At 36.8% G+C, this 24,843-nt stretch overlaps 1 protein-coding gene across 10 annotated transcripts in view; it reads left to right on the forward strand.

The window, feature by feature from the left end:
• The window catches only part of acaca (acetyl-CoA carboxylase alpha), a 66,412-nt gene that overhangs the window by 29,878 nt on the left and 11,691 nt on the right, over nucleotides 1-24,843 (forward strand). For 3 of the 10 annotated variants that reach the window (XM_058777091.1, XM_058777099.1, XM_058777098.1), the window contains 19 exons: nucleotides 2,135-2,224; nucleotides 2,320-2,438; nucleotides 4,576-4,599; nucleotides 5,162-5,263; nucleotides 7,090-7,233; nucleotides 8,043-8,145; nucleotides 11,605-11,712; nucleotides 11,794-11,850; nucleotides 12,040-12,084; nucleotides 13,032-13,073; nucleotides 14,374-14,589; nucleotides 14,668-14,823; nucleotides 14,906-15,130; nucleotides 16,353-16,508; nucleotides 17,561-17,707; nucleotides 18,164-18,433; nucleotides 18,533-18,630; nucleotides 18,883-19,003; nucleotides 19,779-19,889. In XM_058777091.1, the coding sequence (XP_058633074.1) occupies nucleotides 2,135-2,224; nucleotides 2,320-2,438; nucleotides 4,576-4,599; nucleotides 5,162-5,263; nucleotides 7,090-7,233; nucleotides 8,043-8,145; nucleotides 11,605-11,712; nucleotides 11,794-11,850; nucleotides 12,040-12,084; nucleotides 13,032-13,073; nucleotides 14,374-14,589; nucleotides 14,668-14,823; nucleotides 14,906-15,130; nucleotides 16,353-16,508; nucleotides 17,561-17,707; nucleotides 18,164-18,433; nucleotides 18,533-18,630; nucleotides 18,883-19,003; nucleotides 19,779-19,889 (2,334 nt within the window). The remainder of the gene's footprint in view (nucleotides 1-2,134; nucleotides 2,225-2,319; nucleotides 2,439-4,575; nucleotides 4,600-5,161; nucleotides 5,264-7,089; nucleotides 7,234-8,042; nucleotides 8,146-11,604; nucleotides 11,713-11,793; nucleotides 11,851-12,039; nucleotides 12,085-13,031; nucleotides 13,074-14,373; nucleotides 14,590-14,667; nucleotides 14,824-14,905; nucleotides 15,131-16,352; nucleotides 16,509-17,560; nucleotides 17,708-18,163; nucleotides 18,434-18,532; nucleotides 18,631-18,882; nucleotides 19,004-19,778; nucleotides 19,890-24,843) is intronic. The other 7 variants (XM_058777092.1, XM_058777093.1, XM_058777094.1 and 4 more) reach the window with 7 other exon arrangements.

The raw sequence follows: 24,843 nt of genomic DNA on the forward strand, positions 1-24,843 counted from the left end.
AAATTGTAGACCTGCACCAGGCTGGGAAGACTGAATCTGCAATAGGTAAGCAGCTCGGTGTGAAGAAATCAACTGTGGGAGCAATTATTAGAAAATGGAAGACATACAAGACCACTGATAATCACCCTCGATCTGGGGCTCCACGCAAGATCTCACCCCGTGGGGTCAAAATAATCACAAGAACTGTGAGCAAAATCCCAGAACCACACGGGGGACCTAGTGAATGACCTGCAGAGAGCTGGGACCAAAGTAACAAAGGCTACCATCAGTAACACACTGCGCCAGGGACTCAAATCCTGCAGTGCCAGGCGTGTCCCCTGCTTAAGCCAGTACATGTCCGGGCCCGTCTGAAGTTTGCTAGAGAGCATTTGGATGATCCAGAAGAGGATTGGGAGAATCAGATGAAACCAAAATATAACTTTTGGTAAAAACTCAACTTGTCGTGTTTGGAGGAGAAAGAATGCTGAGTTGCATCCAAAGAACACCATACCTACTGTGAAGCATGGGGTGGAAACATCATGCTTTGGGGCTGTTTTTCTGCAAAGGGACCAAGACGACTGATCCGTAAACGAAAGAATGAATGGGGCCATGTATCGTGAGATTTTGGTGAAAACCTCCTTCCATCAGCAAGGGCATTGAAGATGAAAAGTGGCTGGGTCTTTCAGCATGACAATGATCCCAAACACACCGCCGAACAGCGAAGGAGTGGCTTCGTAAGAAGTATTTCAAGGTCCTGGAGTGGCCTAGCCAGTCTCCAGATCTCAACCCCATCGAAAATCTTTGGAGTCCGTGTTGCCCAGCGACAGCCCCAAAACATTACTGCTCTAGAGGAGATTTGCATGGAGGAATGGGCCAAAATACCAGCAACAGTGTGTGAAAACCTTGTGAAGACTTACAGAAAACGTTTGACCTCTGTCATTGCCAACAAAGGGTATATAACAAAGTATTGAGATGAAATTTTGTTATTGACCAAATACTTATTTTCCACCATAATTTGCAAATAAATTCTTTAAAAATCCTACGATGTGATTTTCTGGATTTTTATTTTTTTTTCCTCATTTTGTCTCTCATAGTTGAGGTATTCTTATGATGAAAATTACAGGCCTCTCTCATCTTTTTAAGTGGGAGAACTTGCACAATTGGTGGCTGACTAAATACTTTTTTGCCCCACTGTAATTATTCCCCAATATGCAGAATGTATTTTTCTCCATACATACTTTCATAAGTTCAGTACTGTTAAATTATTTAATACAGCCATAAAAACACACTTTACACTTTATTATATTGTTTTGTAATGTACTATTATAGTTATATAAAATGAACAAGCCATGTAGGTGCTGTAACACAGTTTTGTAACAGTATCAGTATGTTTAATAATAATATGATAAATAAAAAGTAATAAAGAAATGTACATTAATACTGACTTCAGTTTATTGTTTGATTCATTCAACTAGTTGTGCAGTCAAATAAATGTGGTTCTTCTAAACTTTCTATTTATCAAAGAATCCTTAAAAAAAGATCACATGACACTAAACACTGGAGTAATGGCTGATGAAAATACATCTTTATCATCACATGAATAAATGACATTTTATTATAAGTTGTAATAATGTAAAGTGTAATAACATTTCGTAATATTACTGTCAATTTTACATAAGAGCATAAGAGACTTATTTCAAAAACATAAAAAAAAAAAATTCTTAATCCTAACTTTTGAACTGTATTGTATATTTAAAGTTTCATTTGATGCCTCAGAAATGTACTTTTTGCCTTTAAGTTGTAATATTTTTAGTTTTTGTTTACATAATATGTGTATGTGTACTGTTTATTTATGTAAATATAAATACACACATATACAGTATATATTATGAAAATATTTACTTGTATATTGCAATTATGTATTTATATTATTATACTTTGTATTTTATATAAATATATTTAATATATAAAATATATATTTCTTAAATATATATACATAATAAATATACACAGTACACACTCATTTATTATGTAAACAAAAACTTTTATTTTGGATGCGATTAATCGTTTGACAGCACTAAATATTTTGCTCTAGAGCATTGTGTGTTTATCAAGTTGTTATTATTATTTATTTTATTTTAATTTTTTTTTCTAGAAACTGATCCTGTCAGAGACATCCATCTTTGATGTGCTGCCAAATTTCTTTTACCACAGTAATCAGGTGGTACGGATGGCTGCTCTAGAGGTAAGACTGCGTCATTTTACATTTATCCAAGAAATTAAGTGCTTATTTCTGTCTTTTTAAGAATCAAGAACATGGTTCTCACTCTCATTTCTCAGGTGTATGTTCGTAGAGCTTACATCGCTTATGAACTCAACAGCGTCCAGCACCGTCAGCTGAAGGACAACACCTGCATTGTGGAGTTCCAGTTCATGCTGCCCACATCCCACCCCAACAGGTACCTGAAGATGTACCGCACCCCTGCTTCCCCCATCTCTCCCACCCCTCACTCGGACTGTGGAGGAGCATGTCAAAACACTATAAAAGAAAGGCTGACTGGGGCAAATGTGTGTTTGAATTATCAGCTTAAATAAAAGCTACTGGTTGTTTGCGACACAGATTCTCCTCCACTGTGCCACGTTCCACTTCCCCTCACACCTTTAAAATGCTCTATTTGTGCACAATCTATGTCACTGATTTAGTGTCTGCTGTGATCAGAAGGTAAGAAGTAGGAGTAGAAAAGCATTATTTAGTGACACAGGGTCTGAATCACAGGGCCAAAAAAAGCTCTTCTTTAAGGTGTCTCTCATCTGTGCTGGCCACATCCGTGTGTTTCAGGTGACAAACCAAAGAATGCGACCAATAATAGGATATGCTTAGTGAATGTTCTGATTGGCTGTCTACCAGCTCGCTCTTCTTGCTCTTTTATTTATTTATTTTTTTGAATTCTCTGCTGATTCATGCATGTGAACTGATTCAGTGTGGCCTCTTCTGATGCATGCAGAGCATTTTTGTTTTTGTGCATTTTAGTCATATTTACTTATATTATTTTTTTTTTTTCTCAAATACTCCCAGCTCCTAGCATGTGCCTTTCCAGCTTCTTTACCTGTGATTTGTGTAAACTGAGTGGCTCATGCATTGTACTGTGTTAAAGGACATGAAAGAGATTTTAGCTGCATTTACTGCAGTTTTTTAAGAGCTGAATTGTTGCATGTGAGGGAGGGGCGGTCGTTTGTGAAATGTGTGGCTTAGTTTAGAAGTGGATGAATCTCTCAAAACCATGACCTGGTCACAATTTTAAAGCCCTAAAATCAAAGGGAAAAAAAGCCCAAATAATTTATATTTCATGTAGGGATGCACGGATTTATTAAATGGACAAAAGGACAAGTAAAATAAAATCATTCAAAATAATTAAAATGATTAAGATCATCTAAATGTTACTTTTTAAAGTGTTTTTAAATTATTAGCGTTAAATGTATTAACTTTAGCAAAATGTAAATGAATGCAGTCTTTTGAACGAACTATTTTCTATTTCAGTATATTTTAAAATGCAATTTATTCCTGTGATTCGGAAAGCTGAATTTTCAGCATCATTACTCCTGTTTTAATTCTTTGATTGATTTTAATATTATAAATCATTCTAAAATGCTGATATAGTGCTCAAGCAACGTCTTATTATTGAAAACAGTTGTGATAATTAATATATTTATGAAAACTGTGATATATTTTTTCCCCGTTCTTTGAATAGATGAATTAAAATACTGTATTAAAAGATCGGTATTTATTATAATTTTTTTGTAACGATATAAAAAAGTATTTACTGTTACTTTTTAGCAATTTATACATCCTTGCTAAATGAAAAGTATTAAAATCATACTGACCCTAAATATTTGAATGCTAGTGAATTGTGCACCCCTATTTTTGCATTAAAAATTAACTTTAGGACCTTTAAGAGTTTTTGCATTATACCATAATTAATACCACCTCCCAATTCTCATTATGCAATACATTTTACTTCTAAGCTTATTAGCAATTTACGATATTCTCGATATTGTAGATGTTCATTACTACAATAATACAGTAATTCTGTTCTAATTATATGTAATATGTGTTTTTTTTATTCAAAACCGTTGGTGCAGTAACGTGAAAAGGGGAAAATGTGCTTAAGCAAAAAAAAAAGTCACAGTGCAAAAAAGCTTAAAGCTCCTAAAGCAGCCTACATTTTCTTAAAGCTAAATATAATTTGTTTCTTCCATTTGATTTTGGGGTGAAATGTGACCAGGATGTGTTCTTGATAGGTTTTATAAGATTTGCCCTCAAATGATCAAAGACAGTCAGCTATGCATTTATGCACTGACCAAATAATCACTTGAAACTCATTTGAGACATTTGTATATTTCAATTAGGTAAACGTTGTGCAAATGCAACACAATTGTCTTTAAGCCACTTCTCATTAGCAGCAATAAACCAAGCGCACTGAAATTAGATTTGATCTGTCAGATATGTGAAAGGGCTGCACACTTCTGATGTCTGACTGACCCCTCCCATTGATGCCTGACACTAACCAATCAGTAATCAATGTTGTTTGATTGCAGAGGGAACATCCCCACTCTAAACAGGTATAGTACACATTCTTTCTTCCATAAACCAAAATCTAGAATTAGAATAGAAAAGCAGCATGGTCAAACACATACATTTTAAATAGTAGTCAACATAATATGCAGTAATACTATATGAATATTCAGTTGAGTATTCAAACATAACCAATGTATAGAAGATGTATTTGAATTCATATTTTAAGACAACCTTGGATGAAATGCATTTGCGCCCTACTGAATGGATCTAATGATCAAAGCTTTTGTGTGCATCTGAATATTTTGAATCAATCGAATGCAGATATTGTGCGTGTAAGTTTGTGTTTTATTGAAAACAGCTCTTTATTCTGTTGATCTCAGTAAATGCAAACTAATTTGCATGGCTTATTGCACCACTCTCAACACAAATGTGTTTCGGTCTGTCTGAAACGATATCATTGTGTATGCGCATGCAAATGAAGACACTCCCGTAATATGATAAGTGAAGTGAAATTGTTTAGACCTCATACTGGTTTTGAATTAGCTACATAATAGTGGTGCTTAAATCTGTTGTTTGTATGTTTGTGTGACGTGATTGTCCTCCCAGGAAACTGTCTGCCCCACTTCAGGACTACAAACTTCCAGATATCACAGCTAACACTAGTGCTGCCACAGGGGCAGCTAGTGAGTCTGCTGAGAATGAGGACAGGTAGAGCAGGACAGACTACATGGTTTAATCACAGAGAGGGTTTAATCAGTAAAAGAATAATCTATGCACACAGTTTTCTTAATGATATCTGGGTGTGAATCTTTTAATTAGTCTTAATGGGAAAGCGATTGCTGTCAATACTAACATTGAACAGGATACTTGTCACCTCCTGAAATTTTGACAACATTTCTGGTAGATGTGCTGATTAAGCTTTATAATTATGGGTGCTATTAAAGGAATATTCTGGGTTAAATATAACTTAAAATCAATAGCACTTACTCAGTAATTTTGACTTCCTGTCCCTCAGTTTGTAAAATCAGGAAAAATGCATTTAATCAAGAATAACGCACTTGCAATAAAGTGTACAGCAGTGGTTTTCAGATCATTTAAAGAAATGTATATTTGTATGAACCAGCAAACTTAACTTTAATAACTAAATAAACAAAATGAAAGTAAGCGGAGCCGCCTTATGGCAGAATACAATGTGTATTTGTTTGTGCACTGTTTTTGCAGTGTTGAACATTGTAGCCAATCACAGACATACAGTAGTATACTGTATGTGTTGATTTCTGTAACACAATGGCCAATCAGAGGAGTTTCAGTTAGTCAGAATCCACTCACCGCTCAAAGTATAGAAGTGATGTAAATACGAGATCAATTGTGCCGTGTTTATCTCCTTTGCAGGGACACCATTCCTGAAATATACTGTAAAAGCAGCTATTTTTTCATGTACAGTATTTATAATGTCTAAGTAAAATGGTGTGACGTTATAAATCAAATACGGGAAAATATTTAATTTTTTTCAAGTTAACAGTGCATCTGTTAAATATTGAGCCCTGCACATAGCATGCATGAAAAAAAGATGTAAATCAAGCATAGTGTTAGTTCTGCCAGGCCACGTTAGTCAAGCTTGCATCAGTTGACTCTCAGCTGATTCACGTCTACCTATAGGAACACGAATCCCTGTTCTCATCCATGCTAGGCTGCCCAGAGCAGAACCATACTACCAATCCAAACTGTATGCTGATTGTCAATCATCTTTGAAGATAGTGGTCTTGACAGAAATGTTATTTCCTACGACTTATTCATTTGCAGCCACAACTTATTTTGTTCCCTCATCTTAGGTAAATCATGTTGTACTAATGTATTCCCTTTTAACTTGTGTGCATGGCTCCACAGTTATTTCAGTATTTCTGATTGTAGAAAGCAAAATGATATTGTAATCAAATCTAAAACTTAAGTTATGTTAAATATGTTTCATTAATATCTTAACTTTGAGAAGACTACATTTTTTCACAGACCCGTTTAAGAACCTGTTTTGCCAACATGCCCCATAGACTTCCAATGTAAATGTGTCACAATGAACCAATTTCTTTTGTTTTTACAAATGGAGGGATGGCCAAAAATTATGGTAATTATGTTATGGTAAACAACAGGCCACAGCTAGATTATGTTTAACCTGGAATATTCTTAACTAACCTGTACTTCCACCATGAATTTAAATAAATGAATGTGAATGCATGAATTCACCCATACAGTGAAGTTTCAGTCATAACAATTTGTTTATCCTTTAACATCTGGTTTACTTGCTTCCTGACAACTGGCCCCTTTTATAACATTCATGTTATACGTCAGTGTGTATTCACATTCAGTTGTGAGGAGGCGATGCTGCTTCTATTCACTCCTCCGATCCAGACCGATGTGTGATGGTGATAGATGATTTGATCTTTCTACTGGGATGGTCTACCACATTTTTGAGAGGTTAGGTATACGCGGCTGCATTAATAACATGACTTTTTATTTGTGCGGTTGTGTTGTTCTCTCAGAATGTCCTTCTCCTCTAACTTGAACCACTACGGCATGGTCCACGTGGCCAGTGTTAGTGATGTGCTCCTGGACACCTCCTTCACCCCGCCCTGTCAGCGTATGGGCGCCATGGTTTCCTTCCGCTCCTTCCAGGAGTTCACCAGGTTAGTGTGTTTCTACAGTAATTGGAAAGGTGGTCAGTACAGGCAACATGAAATCTAAATTATTCCTATTTATTTGCTTATTAAATGCCCCTGATCATACTCTGCACAATCTGCACGGAAGGTTTAATTTTTTTTGTAAAATGTTTAAAACGCTCACATTAATAGAGAAGAAGCCAGATTGTCTGAAGCTAGATTATTAATGTGGGACTTTCTCTTGGGGGCATACTGAGATCACATGACCAGCCACTACTACTAATACTACTTACTTTATTTTTGTTACTTCCTATTGTTGGACACTTTCATTCATGGAATAAAAATACATCAAGGGTGACAAGTAGATCTGAAAATATTGTCTTTTTAGAATCTATAACAGTTGCGGGATGTTTCATTCACACCAGTAGGTGTCAGTATAGAGTCTAACGCCGCTGTCATATCGCGACACATAAAAACTTCAATAAAATGTTTTTAATAATCTTCTATAAAATAATAACATTTACCAATAGCTATGTAACTATGTTGGAGTGTCAATAAAATCACTGCCGCTATTTACGATATTATATATCTTGTAGCATTACTGTATCAGTAATTCATTTTCTAAATATCAGTTTTCGTTAATACAGAAACCTTTATTGCAGACTTATCAAAACCCATCTACATCCCCAACACGCTGATTGTTGTGTCAATCAGAAATACATTTAAACCTGTAATGTGCCGCATTGAGAATGGCATTTCATGTTGTCTTTTATAGCAGTTTTCTTAAAATTTAAATACATTTGCTGGCTGCGTGTCTAATGTGACTGTTATCACAGGAACATTAAAGATGTGTTGAGCTGTTTCTCAGACTCACCCCCCTCTACTCCAACCTTTCCTGAGGGGGGCAACCCTGTGCTGTATGGCGAGGAGGACAACAAGGTGAACCTTTTATCCTTTGAACTTGTCAAAAAAGGGAAAATAAGATATAAAATAAGACATAAAAGGGCACGTGTTATGCAAAATTTACTTTTACTTATTGTTTAAACATAAATGTGCATTGGCAGTATGTGTATACAAACACCCTATAATGCTAAAAATCCACCCGCTCCTTTTTTTTAATCCCCATAAATCATAAGCAGTGTCTCAGAACAAGCCATTCACAGAATCTGTAAAATGTGACGTCATATTTTACAAACCCTGCCTGGACACTGCCGTATTAGCAGAGACCCTGCCCTGAGACATGACCTACTGTGTTTTTGTAACTTGAGTTTTTTTTTTTTTTTTTTTGTGATCAACTTTTTATTTTCTTTAAATCAACAAAACAACATCCATTCAAACAAACAACAGGGAGGGGGAGCAACAGACACACCATCAACAATTTCACATCCTGAAAGAAAAAAGGGAAGGACAAAAAAAAAAACTTTATATGGTCCAAAATGTTGGAAGAAAAACATTGCCATGCATCAATGGACGCGTGACGCCCCTTAATAAAACCGATCCTCTTTGATTAAGCTATGAATTACTTTCTCCATGCGAGAGGCAAGAGTTTTAGCATAAACTTTTATATCGCATGGGATGAGTGATACTGGTCTGTAATTGGAGCAATCTAACGAATCTTTACCCTTTTTTAGAAGCAGTGATATCAAAGATGTTTTTTGGTCACCATACTCAATCGCAAAATTAAATGAATCAAGCATGAGAGTCCCTACCACATCCCATATTTCTAAATATAATTCAGGAGGGAGGCCATCTAGGCCTAGTGACTTGTCCTTCTGAAGGCTTTTTAGTGCTTCACGGAGCTCCTCCAAACTTAACGGGGCCTCCAAAGACTCTTTATCCATCTGTGTGACCCAAGGCAGTTCTAATTTATCCAAGTACTCTTTACAAACTGACTCATCAAAATCGGTTTCGGTTTTGTACAGATTTGTGTAACACCCTTTAAATATGTTGTTAATTATGTTCAGTAGTTAAATGTAACTTCCTATCGACTGAGATAAGCACCCCCTTAGTTTTATTACGAGCACAAGAGAAGGCTGCCAGTTTGTAATACTTGTTTTGAAAACGTGCCACATTGTTTTAACTGAGACTCTTGTATCAGGGCACAGGAAATCGATTTACGGTGCAAATATTCTAAAATCCCGGTACACTTAATAGGAGAATTTGGGTCATTCACATTCAATGATAAGATATTCAGAACATGCATTGTGTGCTTGCAATGCCAAGATTCTGTCTAAGTGAAGAGAAACAAAAGCAATGCCATACTGCCAGTGACATGTAAACATTAGTATGTATCCTAGATACCAATCCACCTAGATGCATAGTCCTTTTAAAAGAAAAGCAGAATAAATAAAAGTATTGATGTCTGTTGAAGGGCATAGAAAAAAAGCAAAAACAAGAAACGACAAACAGCTGTGTATAAAAATCAAAGCAGACCGCACATTACCGAGAGTGTAGGTCTGCATAAACAACAGAAACAAATGTTGATGCGTGACCAGTCCACTTCAACGCAAGACATGTCCCCAAAAGGCCCACTGAGCCAAAAGCGTAGTGATTGAACCTGCTCTCCATCAGCCCGAAGAATAATGATTAATAATAAAGAAAAAAAAAAAAATTATTTACCAGTCACAGGACAAGGGCAAGATTCCAAAAAGAAATTAACAAGTGTCCATGTCCACCTTGTTATTGTCCTCTTCAGGGCAGTTAGGATCATCGCAGACCTCCTCTTTAATTTTCCCTCGTTGAGCTGAGAGGATGGAGACGGTAGCCGACGCCTTCCCGCTGCTTTGTAGTGCTGCAGAATATGTCTTCAGTGACAGTGAAGTAACAAAATCATCCGCCTTTTGAGGAGAGTCGAACATCATCTGCTCACCTTTGTGCCGTAGTTTAATTACCTCCGGATAGGTGAGGAAGGGCTGGAGACCAAGTGCTGTCATCTTCTTCACGCTGTGGATTAAAGCTCTTTCTCTTGGTAGTTGTGGCTGGACTAAAGTCGGGAAAAAATAGTAGGGTGACATTGTCCTACGTATATTTCATCGGATATGCTGAGCACCTTTCAGGATCGTCGATCTGTCGTGCCATCTTAGTACATGGAAGATGAGAGTACGCGGCCAATCAGAGTTTTTCCTTCCGTCATACACGCGATGGGCCCAGTCAATTTCGATGTCACAGCCTTTCAGGGAAGGGATCCACTTGGAAAGATTAGCTCTGAGGAATCCAGCTGCATCGGAGCCTTCCGCCCCCTCCGGCAATCCCATCAGTCGTACGTTATTTCTCCTGCTCCTATCTTCGATGTCCGTCATTTTTCGGAGAGTTGCTCCAGCTGATTTCTTAAGTTTGTGACTGTCCTCCTATTCTCACGTGCAGCTGCTTGAACGGAATCGACCCGGTCATGTGTCTGTTTCTCCGTGATGGCTAGCTTTTCAACTTCTGCTTTTAGCTCTTTTACAGAATTGTTGAGTCGTTTGTATATCCAAATGTAGATCACTGAGTGCTGGGGTCAGTACAGAGTCTATCGCTTCTCTTACAGTCGAAGCCACTACCGAATCGAGAGTACTTTGTTGCTCTTTAAGCGCTAGCTTGATACCGTTAGCTATAGCAGCGTCGAGATCCTCTCTGGAGACGGTGGATTCCCTGAATATTTTAATTATTGGCGATTGATCACTCTCTCTTTTCTGGCTGTCCTTGACTGCTGGGGTACTCATAGTGAGCTAAATAAAGAGTGGTTCAAGATTTACTGACAGGATATATACAATTTCTGACAAAGTGAGCAGAGCGAAGGACTATGCGTGCTTTGCTGCCGAAGGGTCACGTCATCCTCACTTGTGCTTTTTTTTGTTTGTTTTTTTAACAAACTTGTGTGTATTTGACAGTTTAAGTGCAATAAGACATGAAAGAGTACTTAGTTTAGTACTCCCATGCCGTGTGCGTGCTTTGGAAGTGTGGGCTCAGAAAACTGTATATCAGAAGTTTAAACTGATATAGCTTTAAAACACATGATTTCAGCGTGATAGACATAATCAAAACCAAACAAAAGTTGTTGTCGTTTTTTTTAATTTTATTATTATTAGAGTATCCGAGACATGAGCTGTAAAAGCACAGCCCTGTTCTAGAAAAGGGGGCGGGGAACAGCAGTTCATTTGCATTTAAAGAAACATGCTCGAAAACAGCGTGTACTTTCATTCAAAATAGGCATTTTCAAAATTATATAATAAAATATCTGTGAGGTATTTTGAGCTGAAACTTCAGAGTCATTCTTGGGACACTGGAGACTTATACTACATCTTGTAAAAAGGGGCATAATAGGTGCCCTTTAATGTTTTGTGCAATGAAGCTATTATTTGGAAAATTGTTGTTTTCTTTCCATAGTTTATATTGTGTGTTTTTTTTGTCTTACTACAGAGCATTCAAGATGAGCCAATTCATATCCTTAATGTGGCCATAAAGACAGACAGTGACATTGATGATGATGGGCTAGCAGCCATGTTCCGCGAGTTTACCCAATCTAAGGTGAAACAGAGTTCTATTCTCTATATGATGATTGTTTTGAACAGAAATGTTAAACTGTCAGTGTATTCATTTTTACCACAGAAATCTCTGCTGTTTGAGCACGGGATCCGAAGACTTACTTTCCTGGTTGCTCAGAAGGTATGCTTTCAAAATGACATGTGAGCATGTTTCCGCTCTGTCACTCCTTCTCAGTCGAATTTCAACAAAATTATCTTTAATCAATTGAATGTTCATTTGAATTACTGCAATTCTTAGTAACTGATCTCAAATCTGGTACGCCGACTGCATGTGTCTTTTCCCCTTTGCTCTTGACGCCGTTATTAACAGGATTTCAGGAAGCAAGTCAACTGTGAGGTGGACCAGAGATTCCATGTAAGTAGTTGTGGAATGTCTGAGACATTGGCTCTGTTTCACAACCTATCGAGGTGCCTCGCTGTCTATAGGCAGCTGCTTTCTTAGGAAGCATCTTAAACAAATTGGACCTCACAAGTGACTGAACTGAAACGCTCTACATAGACTATCATGCAAGTCACTCCAGTAACACTACTGGTCTGAAATGCATGAGAAACTTGGCTTTAGCTCACTGTTAGTTCTGGTAGAGATGAACATTACGTGTTGCTAAGCTAATGACACAATACTCCCATACTAAATGTATAATACATGGTGCAAACAGTTAGATTTTAATTAGACTATTTTAATTTAGCATAGTATTGAATGAAATGGACTGTATTTTATGATTGTCATTTATTGGTTTTCATGTTCATCTTGGATGTTAGCATGTTGCTTAACTAATGACAGTGCTCTTGTGTAAGAAAATTCAGGCAGTTTATTGCATGATACGCTGATTAATCAATCAAATTAATTGCCAATAATTTCACGCTGTATATCAATGTCCCTAAAAGTCCCAAATAGAAATATTGGATATGGACAAATTATCTTTGAAATTAAATAATTGAATCCAAACTGGCAAAAAAAGTAGCTCTGCGAGTCAGTATTATTTGTTTTATATAATTAAATATAAGTTTATATTTTTATTAATTAAATTGTATAAATGTAATATTATTGGAAATATTGAGTTAACATTTTGACTCCTAGGTTTTGGAACAGAGCCATTATAAATGGTCTCTTAATTAAGTTGCAGACTTAATTATAAGACTGTTTCAGTCTTTCAAATGTACAACACCTGTTCTGTAAATGTCCTGTGATAATGAATATAATATACTATACAATTAATATTGGTCTGGTTTTCCTGATCGTTGTTGACATGTACAGAATGCAATGCTATTTCACAGTTAATGTTTAATGTCTTTGTTTCACAGAGAGAATTCCCCAAATTTTTCACTTTTCGAGCTCGAGACAAGGTGAGTTATGTTTTACGCAAGTCTGCCAGTGACAGGCACAAAAGACTGTAACACTTTTAAATGCAAGTGTTCATTAAATTCATCAGCAGCTTTATGTTTAGGGGGAAAAATACAAATGGGAAATGAGGAGGAGGAAAAGAAAAAGCTGTTATATTCCTCCATTTCTTGTCTTTGCTGTGCAAGTCACTCCATCATGATCAGTGGCGTTTCTCTGGCTTCCTTCAGCCCTGATAGTTTGCTAAAATGGTTCCAGCAAAGCTCATTACATTAATGAACTTTTTAATTATTTGTCTCATTTGAGAGGGATGACATCCATTAGCAGCTGTGATTACCTACATTTACTAAATCTAGCCTGCTATTATAGCTCACGGGCACTTTCTGCTTCTGTAGACTCACTTTCTCTAAATTCAAAATGAGCAATTTCATTCCATTTCTATTTTCTATTTTATTAAATCTTATTATTGTTATTAGTTAAATGTAGCTTTTTCATGATCAAACTTTTTAGGGTTGCTCGATTATGACAAACAATGTTATTAAATTATTAAATCACTTATTTTTGGTCAATATTGTAATCATGATGATTGTAAATATTGTAAACATGATTAGGACAGTATTAATACAATTTGATGTCTTTTTTTTTTTTTTGCACAGTCGCGATATCAATTATATTTCTGCTGGAAATAAGGTTGCTATAATATCAAAAATTTAAATACTAGTGACATTCACAATTCTCAATAACAATTTCAATACCACAGCAGAAACGAATACTTAGCTAATTAATGTAAGTATAGAACTATACCTTGTTTAGTTCATCTTTGTTTCATTTTGCATTTCTGCTATACAAGCAAATACAAATTGTATTGTGAAAGATAAAGGGTCTCATTCACTAATAATCTTTGTGGATTATTCATATTTATATCAACAGGAGAATTTCTTACAAAAATATTTTTATGCCATTAAAATATTCCTAATTTGTACCTTTCCTCTATATTTTTATGAAAGTAGAAAATTTAATACAAAATGTATTGAGGAATTGTGATATAAAAATCATTTGTACACAGATTTCGCACACAAATTTGTCATGGTTAGTAAAAATAAATAATATAATTAGGGCTGTCAGTTTAACGCGTTAACTTTAACTTAATTAGTTATGAAAAAATAACGTGATTTAAAATATTTAATATAATATAAATATTTTAGAACCACTTTCGAACAAGTTCTTTTAATAGTCGTTTGGCCAAAAATTGTATTTTGTCTGAAAAAGTAGTTTTTGTCAATTTTGTCAATCCTTTTTTTCTAGTTTGAGGAGGACCGTATCTACAGGCACTTGGAACCTGCCTTGGCTTTCCAGCTGGAGCTCAACCGCATGCGTAACTTTGCACTGACGGCCATCCCCTGTGCCAACCATAAGATGCACCTGTACTTGGGAGCTGCCCGTGTGGAAGTGGGCACCGAGGTCACAGATTACCGCTTCTTTGTGCGGGCCATCATCCGCCACTCAGATTTGGTCACCAAGGTTGGAGCATCTCTGTGGTCTGTGTTTGCATCCATAAACTTGGCTAGATGTGTAACACTGTGGTTCTCCATCGTGTAGGAAGCGTCGTTTGAGTACCTGCACAACGAGGCAGAACGTTTGCTGCTGGAGGCCATGGATGAGCTGGAAGTGGCCTTCAACAACACCACAGTGCGCACAGACTGCAATCACATCTTCCTCAATTTTGTCCCAACTGTCATCATGGACCCTTCTAAGGTTTTAATGAGTTTCAATGTTTTTTCAGTGTTTCAGGAAAGTACATATCTGCATGTGTTTTGAGCTCTTGTGTTCTCATTAGATTGAGGAATCTGTGCGCTCCATGGTCATGCGCTACGGGAGTCGTCTCTGGAAGCTCCGTGTGCTCCAAGCCGAGCTGAAGATCAACATCCGACTGACACCCACTGGCAAACAGATCCCCATCCGCCTCTTCCTGACCAATGAGAGTGGCTACTACCTGGACATCAGCCTGTACAAGGAGGTCACAGACTCCCGTACAGGACAGGTGGGGCACAAAGACCGACAGGTGGGGCTCACGTGTCTCTCATTAACACAAACACATATTATATGCAGACAGCTAAAACTGAACAACAGTACTATGCCTTTGTCATCCCTCATTGTTTGTTAATAATATATGTTAATTTTCTGTCTGTAGCAAACACGCAATCAGTGAAAAGTTTGGACACACATTCTTTATATTTGTTTATTATAACTTTTGAAAATTAGTGAAGTCAAAGCTAGGAAATAATACAAATGGCAGTTACAAATTACGCGGTGACCAAAAATTTGTTTTGTGTTTTCTCTTATATTTTATCTTTTTCAAATTCGACAGCCTTTCATGCAGTATGTAGATTTAATTTTGATATATTTGTCTAATATATAAAATATATGAAAATATGTATGTCTGCTTTCTGTCATTTAATAGATTACATTTTTTTAAATTATAAAAATATTTAAAATACATTTCTGTTCAAAAGTTTGGGGTTGGTAAGATTTTTTGTTTGTTTGTTTTTTAAAGAAGCTAGTCAAAAATATATTAAAACAGTAATATTGTCAAATATTTTTACAAATCAAAATGAATTACTAAATTGTCATTTTAAAATTAATTTGTGCTCAAGAAACATTTCTTGTCATCAATGTTGAAAACAGTTGTTCTGCAGTATTTTTAAGAAACTGCAATCCATTGTTTTTCAGATTTCCTTGATGTATAGAAAGTTAAGAAGGACAGTATCAACTTTTAATCAGTTAATTTCTTTAAAAATCTCCAAGATTTTTAATAGTATTGTATATATTTATGCTATTACTAATAATGATTAATAAGCAGTATCATTTTTGGTATTTGTTATTTATATTTATAAAGAGAAAAATGAATTGTCACATGTCCAAACATATAAATGGTACTGTACAATTTGCACAAATATTTTTTTCAGACGTTGGCGTTGAGTGATTTGTCATTGTGCTAGTCACCATTTAGTTTCATTTGTCTGTGATGTGATGACTTTTTCTGTCTGAATGTAACAAATGCTGATTTAATCATTTTACTTTTTTTTTTTTTAAATTATCTTTTGTCATTGTAACATCAACTGTCAGTGTTGTTTGTTTGTATCATTGGCCAACTGTTATCTGTTTGTCTAGACATGGGGAAAATTATCGATTAATATATGGTTGTTTGTGTTTTTTATTTTTTATTTTTTTTACCTATGCCTGACTGGCTGACTCTCTTTTGCCCTCTGTCTCTCTCTCATCAGATCATGTTCCAGGCATATGGAGATAAGCAGGGTCCTCTTCATGGCATGCTCATCAACACACCCTATGTCACTAAAGACCTCCTGCAGTCCAAACGCTTCCAGGCCCAGAGCCTCGGTACCACCTATGTCTACGACTTTCCAGAGATGTTCCGTCAGGTATCGTCCACAACCTGACACTGTAGACTGTGTTGGCAATTTCAAGATTTAATTTGATTTCAGTGTATATTACCATTTAAATGTTTGAGGTCAGTAAGATTTTTGGTCACACTTTATATTAGGTGGCCTTAACTACTATGTACTTACATCAAAAAATAAGTACAATGTACTTATTGTGTTCATACTGTATTGCAAAACACTTCTGCTGCTATTGAGGTGGGATAAGGGTAAGGTTAGTGACAGGTTAAGTGGTATGGGTAGGTTTAAGGGTGGGTTAAGGTGTAAGCGATGGGCCAACAGTGTAATTATAAATGTAATTACAGAAATTAATTACAGATGTAATTATATATAGGTATTTTTAAAAGTATAAGTACAACGTAAAAACATGTATGTACACAATAAGTGCCTTTTACCAAATGATTAATTTAAATGTAAGTACATAGTAGTTAAGGCCACCTAATATAAAGTGGGACCAGATTTTTTAAAAGAGATTAATACTTTTATTCAGCAAGGTTGCATTAAATTGATCAAAAGAGACATTTTCAATGTAAAGAGATTTATGTTCTATGTTCTTGAACATTCTATTCATCCATTCATATTCATCATGGTTTTCCAGAAAAATATTAAGTAACACAACTGTTTTCAAAATTGATGAGTATGATTGAATGATTATCATTTCATCATCATAGAATGATTTGTGAAGGATCATGTGACACTGAAGACTGGAGTAACGGCTGCTGAAAATTCAGCTTTGCTGTCACAGGAAAAACTACATTTTAAAATCTTGTAAAATGGAAAAATATTCTTAACTGTAAAAATATTTCACAATATTACTGTATTTTTGATCAAATACATGCAGCGATGGTGAGCATAAGAGACTTTTCTAAAAACGTAAAAATCGTACTGACCCCCAACTTTTGAACAGTAGTGTATAATTTCATATTTTAATACACAAAGTTGATTATCAAGTGTTTATTGCTTATGCATTTTTTAAACAAGAGCACTGGAAATATATGATAAACATCTCTCATATGGTGTCCATTTTCCTCTAGGCTCTGAGGAAGCTATGGCAGTCCATGGACGCACACGCCAACTTACCCAAGTGTCCTCTTCCATCGGAATTGCTGACCTTCACAGAGCTGGTTCTGGATTCTCAGGGTCAGCTGGTGCAGATGAACCGCCTACCTGGAGGAAATGAGGTTAGATTGAACCATGTTAATGATATTGGCTAAAACTTGTAAAAAATGTATTCCTTATCTTAAACTGAACTGAACTGAAACAACAATGAACTGATTTCAACTGAATAATGATGACTATTGCCTTTTTAGAGCTGCTTACAGCAGAATTAAATTCTGTTTGCATGATTTAATCATTTTTGTTGAGCGCTGTAAAGCTGCGTTGAAACGATCTGTATTGTATAAAGCGCTATAGTAATAAAGGTGACTTGACTTAAACAGGAAGACTATGTAACTCAAACTTAATTTGTGGCATTTCTTGCTCATTTTCAACAAATGATCACATGCAGTAAACTTTGTACACTGTAGGGGGCCCCTTTGCTTCTTAAATGTTGGTTTGTGAGGATCCACAAGCATTTATTTAGTTGTCACACCTTTATTGTGGGTAGAAAATGAACTCATGATTCCATGATTCTCTAGATTGGCATGGTAGCATGGCGGATGACTCTCCGAACCCCTGAGTACCCGGCTGGCCGTGAGATTATTGTGATCAGCAATGACATTACACATAAGATTGGCTCCTTCGGGCCGCAGGAGGATGTGCTGTTTCAGCAGGCTTCAGAGATGGCTCGGGAAAGTGGAATCCCACGAATCTATATCGCTGCCAACAGCGGAGCCCGGATTGGCCTGGCAGAGGAGATCAGACACATGTTCCATGTGGCCTGGCAGGATCCAGCAGACCCGTACAAGGTTTGGAGCGGCTCCAATGGAAGGGATCAGTGATCATTGATGTAGTGTTTGTCTTCAGGATGTGTGTCGTAATCACAGTGTTTTCCTGTTAAATGGTAGGGCTTTAAGTACCTGTACCTCACACCTCAGGACTATAAGAAGGTGTCTGCTCTGAACTCAGTCCACTGTGAACATGTGGAAGATGAGGGTGAATCCAGGTGAGTTACATATTATCCCATACACAGATTTTTTTATTGCTAATGCTTTTATGTCTAACACAAGAATGGTTTTTGCAGCATCATTTCAGTAAATAGTTGGATTGGGAGAAGGTTTTGAGTTCTCAAGGTTTACATTGTATATTGAACTTTTATTTCAAAAGATTGTCAGGATTTTTTTTTTTTCATTGATTAGGGTCATTTTTTTGTTGTTCTGTTGTAATGTAAATTTTCCTCTAATGTGTGTCTTTGCAGGTATAAGATCACTGATATCATTGGTAAAGAAGAGGGGTTGGGTGTGGAGAACTTGAGAGGTTCTGGCATGATCGCGGGTGAATCTTCACTGGCGTATGAGGATATCATCACCATGAACCTGGTACGCTAGCAGAACACAAACTTGTTAAAAACAATGGCGAAGATTTGGCAAAACATTTGGAAAAGTTCCACTATTCACAAAAGCTCATAAGCAATACATTTGGTAAAGTATTACTTAGGATAAGATTAAGGTCAGCAAGATTTTTTTTAATTTTTTAAAGAAATGTTTGTGTTTGTGTGTGTGTGTGTGTGTGTGTAATATATATATATATATATATATATATATATATTTTGTAACATTGTAAATGCCTTACTCTCACTTTTGATCAATTTAATGCTACCTTGCAGGGAAAAAATATATATATTTATAGGTAGCATTAAATTGATCAAAAGTGACAGTAAGGCATTTACAATGTTACGAAATATTTTCATTTTAAATAAATGCTGTTAATTGATCAAAGAATGTAAAACCTAAAAAATGTATCAACTGTTTTCAACATTCTTAATATTAAGAAATGTTTCTTGAGCACCAAATCAGCATATCTGAATGATTTCTAAAGCATCATGTGACGGTAATGGCTGCTGAAAATTTAGCTTTGGCATCAGAAATAAATTACATTTTAAAATATAAGAAAAAAATATTAGTTGTATTAAATTGTAATAATATTTCACAATATTACTGTTTTTACTGTATTTTTGACCAAATAAATGCAGCCGCAGTGAGCATAATAGGCTTCTTTAAAAAAATAAAAAAATAAATATAATCTTTCCCAATCTTTTGTGCAGTAGTGTATATGTTATAGTGTTTCTGAATGTCTGTGTTTGCTGGTCCTCAGGTAACATGCAGAGCCATTGGAATCGGCGCATATCTGGTGAGACTGGGCCAAAGAACCATTCAGGTGGAGAACTCTCACATCATCCTGACTGGAGCTGGAGCTCTCAATAAGGTCAGCAGCTGCACCCATTTACATGTTTTCTGGTTTTAGAATCCACAAGCCAACTGTGCCTCCTCAAAACAGTTTTATAATTCGCCTAGTATGCATTGTATGTTTTCAAAGGTCTTCTCTGTTATTTAGTTGCTGCTATGAAAGGCTATGATGGCATTTGTGCATAAATTACCTATTCACTCTGCTGATAAGGGCATTTTAATTGGCCTCTCTTTTAATTGCTTGAAGTAATTTGATTGGTCCGAGGCAGGAATTGTGACAGGTTAGCGTGAACTCCAAAAGCCTTGTGTGCACTCAGCTATGACCCAAATAAATGAATCCCTAATTCATGCAATTACCACGACCGCATTACAATATGACTTTTATGAATCAGCCAGTTTTTTTTATTTTAGTGGTGACAGCGATTGGATGTGGTTGGCTGTGCATTCAAGCACGTGTTTAAGGAACAGCTCAGCCAAAAATTTAGATTCTTTCATCATTTATTCACCCCCTCATATCATTCCAAATGCATATGACTTGGACAAAAGGACAAAATTTGGTAGCACTTTTTACAGTCCTGTTCCACGTGTCCATACTATGTACAGTAGAAATTACAATAACTGAGTAATAACTACAAACTATGTGTGAACCTACCCCTAAACCTAAACTGAAACCATGTAGTTACCTTGTACTACCAGTACTTTCTTGGGTAATTACACTATATTACACATGCTGTAAAATAAAGTATAGCTAAATATTTGTATGTACAAAGTTTTCCAGGCAATTACTATGTAATTTTTTAAGCAGTTGGGATCTTGTGATTTTCAAGCTTAAAGAAGGAAGCACAGGCACCACATGTGCTTCATTGGGAACAGAAATTAAATCAGAAATTTTCCACAAACTGAGGGACAGTATTAAAACTGATATCTCCGTATAAAGACAAATAGAAGTCAATGGAAAATCATCTGCCAAAATAGAAAAAAAATGTGTGTGTGTTTCTGTAGGTTTATAATTCACCCCTCAGTGACTGCCATCCCCCCGCATCTCTCTCTGTCTCCCGTCATGATGCTGCAGCTCCTGCAGGAATAATAGAAAGAGAAGCGTGAAGTTGTTATTTGCATAGAAATAGGCTGATGCCTGGGGCTGAGACCGGGGAGGGACACCCATATCATTCCTCTGAGAACAGAATGAGCACTTCTACTGCTACAGATATCCCCGTCTCGCTCTGCCTTTCTCCCATCACTCTCTGCAGCAGTTTAGATTAGGGTTGGGAACCGAGACACAATTCTTATTCAGAACAATTTCCATTAATGGTTCTTGAATGTCCGGTGTGGACGGAAAAACGGTATTCAGATATTTTAGTCACGGTCATGTGTCACGGTCAGTGTCTGTTTGTCCTCTCTGGAACTGCAGGAACGCCCCATCTATCTCCATCTGAAAATGTTCTTAACAGTCCCATTACTGTGTTAATTAGAGCAGAACTGTGATCGGCTCATTTACAAATATCCATGATAGAGTGGTTTTTGTGTGGATGATCAAACCTGTGATTTGTATTACTGTGATATGGAAGAGTTCAGTCTTTCATTAACCACTGGAACAAAAGGGGCTTACCAGGCACATGAAAACTGGAGCTGGAGTCAAGGCCCAGACCAAAACTAGATTCCCTGTATCCCAGATACTGTACATACCAGAACTAGACCTCCTGCACCTCAGGTCCAAACCAAGACTGACCCTGACAAAAAAGTTAAAGTTTAAGTAGTTAATTTTAGTGAAGTTAATGGCGACAATGGCTACGTTGCCTTTAGAGTCATGCAGTTCTTGAACATTCTCTGAAATGGTTGAGGTAATTATCACTGTTGTGGTACAGACGGCAGTCTTACCTGAGACCTGTAGATGCAGACCAAGGTCTATCACACTATAAGTTTAGTTTGAAACAGTATGGTTTGCATTGAAAAATTGGTAATATGAAAGCGGTCTTGCAGATTGGGGAGCACCCTGTGGTACAGAGCCCCGAAACAATCTATAGGAGGTGGTCTGAGTTCGATTGCAATGGAATTGCAATTGGTCGCAATGTCTAAAACAAAAATACATTGGCTAACATTATGTTCTCTATAATGCTAGCTTGTGATGATTGTTCCAAGATAAAATAGCCAGATGAATGCTTAATGCACTGGGGTTCGATAAAGTCAAGCAAGTCTAAAACCTAACCAGTGAGGTGTGAGGGGCACCAGGAGCAATTGCACTCTAATTAAGATGGCACTCATCGCAGAAAATGTACCTAGTGTGAAAGCTCTCCAAGAGTAATGACCATGACCCAAAACCATGTATGTGGTCTCAAGAGGTCTTAAGAACAAGAAACTAAATTCAAGACTCTGGTATATAGTCATAAATGTAGTGAGCTTGAGTGTTATGTTGGCATTGGCTTTTCTGGAAGACACAAGTAATAGCCAGTTGTAAGTCAAAAAGTTTACTTTCGAAATGGCATATTCAGTTTTCTTGTGAGGCAAGCAGAAATTAGAGCTGAGTAGTGAATGTCTGCGCCATTAGTGGCACCAAACAAAGTTTTAAAAACAATGACCACTTTCAAAATGGTTTTCTACACACTCCTCCTATATTCAAAAGATGTCAAATATTGCATTTGTGCAAGACATCCTGCAGAGTTTAGCTCTTACTTCCCTAGAAGTCCTGAAGACTTTGATTACGTGGTTCAAGTTTGTTTAACTGAGATTGTAGCTAAACTAAGCAGGACCGTGACCCTCCAGGAACAGGATTTGACACCTTTGAACAGGATTTGGCCAAATGCCATTGTTCAGCCCAACAGTTCTGCCCTACAAAGGCAAAAGACCTTAACTCGCTAGAGTGTGAAACTGAGAAAAGTTTTTTTTTTTTTTTATTTGTCCAACCAAATTAATTATAGGTAGGACACTGGAAATTTGGCAATTAGATGTTGTAGTAATGAAAATTATCTACATTAAAAAATTGTGAGCTCAAACTTGATTTTTACCCCTATTTTGAAGTTACTGTACTCTGCCTTTGAATTATCTGCAAAACGTGAGAAGTCACACCAAGGCAAAAGACAGTAACTTCCACATTATCAATATTTGGTTGCTGATCACCATTTACAAAATCGTTACAGTAACACCTGTATAAAATCTAGTGATCATGGGCTATCTCATATAGGCTACTGCATATAGAAATGTGACTGTATTAATTGTTTTTTGACCGTAACAAGCAGACTAAAAAGTTAAACATGTGAGTGGATACCGTTTTGCAACCAATTTATTTGCTATGCTCAGTCACGCAAAAGAATGCTAGACATCGCGTAATTGCTTTTATATTGACTTGAATGAAAATAGCCAAACCTAAAAGAACGACTTGTGGATTGATGTGAACGGCAGCGAGCAGGAATGCTCAGAATGCTTGTGGATAAACATCTCTGATGACGTTCATTGCCATTGATTGATTTTATCGGGTTACAAGGTAGAATATCGATTTAATTGCAAACTGTTAGTACTGATTTTATAATTGAACATGCTACATGCTACGGCATTCTAGTCCACACGTGTCCAACTAGAAGTGACAGCCTGGTGAATAATCTGCATTATAAAAAGGAAATAATAATAGTTAAAAAAAAAAAAACCTTTAAAGGTTATTCACGATTATGTATTGTGGCCAAGGTACTGTATCGTCTTTGCAATGCTTTGTTATATGGGGCTGTTTGGTAGATCGTGACCTATCTAATTAGTTTGTCTAATAATCTGACAGATCAGATGTATGAAAGTATACAAGCTACACCGTAATTAAAACACGGCAGTCTTTAATGGTCAATAAAACAAAGGGTGAACACCTTATAACTCCAAGCTGGCACCGTAACTTCATATTGACGCGCGGCTAAACAAAGGCAGAAAGCCATTTTGAAAACTCATTTTGAGCATTCCAAACAATGTGAAAGAGCCGTAACTGATGTTATACGGTGTTCTGCCTTGGTTTCTCCAGGGCTTTTTGAAGTTACGGTTAAGACGACCCATTATGTTCTCGGAAAAACAACGAAATTGACTCATTGATATTTTTGGGACATTCAAGACATCCTCTATCATGTGCATAAGTATCTTGAGTCAATTTCGACCAAAATCGAAGTTACGGGCTTTTGCCTTTGCACGGCAGAGTTGGTCTCACTCCAAACTCATGGAATTGGTTGAACCAGAAGTTGTCAAGGAGTTCAAACAAACAGAAATGCTTTACAGTATATAGACTATGTATGGTCTGCAACACCACAAAAAAGTACATCACTCTATAGAAATCATTGTATGTGATACTTTAATCAGTGTGTGAATGGAGAAAGAAAGGCGAAATCTGAGTATCGATGTAGTCCTGGAGGCGTAACCCCTTACTCTCCCCCACTGACCCCTCAGTGACACCGTCATTCTTCCCAGGTCATTGACAGCATTGAGCGGAGAGAGCACACTCTCCTCAGCCTCCAGCACTGGGCTGACTGCCTGTGTGATGGTATTGATCCACAGCCCCAGGACCTCTGCTAGCACTGACACTGCCTTAACACACAATACACACGCCATGCTTCCTAGTTCTGTGTTACCTCCTCAAGTAAGAAGAAAGAAGAAGAGTTAGTGACATCACTGTTAATCAACATGAAAGTCTGATTCGCCCAAAGAATCGCCCAACAGTCTGATTACAGCCTATTTTCAAGGTGGCACCATCAATAATATGTCATGGGAATTGTTCGAATGGTCATGAAGGTCAAAGTTGAAGTTCTTTGGATTTTGAGCATCATTGCAATGCTTGACCTGCGGGCAACTTGACACAGGGATAGCGCAGTAGCTTGACTCCTGAATCTGAGTCCAGTGGCAGTAATATGAAAAGGCTAGTGGGACATGCCTGACTGACATTTGAAATGACCATATTTTTTTAAATGTGCTATTTAAGGGCAGGAAATCAATGGTTCCACAGTCTTAAGGCC

Source organism: Onychostoma macrolepis, chromosome 05 (genome assembly GCF_012432095.1).
Source record: "Onychostoma macrolepis isolate SWU-2019 chromosome 05, ASM1243209v1, whole genome shotgun sequence".
In the NCBI taxonomy this organism is placed as follows: domain Eukaryota; kingdom Metazoa; phylum Chordata; class Actinopteri; order Cypriniformes; family Cyprinidae; genus Onychostoma; species Onychostoma macrolepis.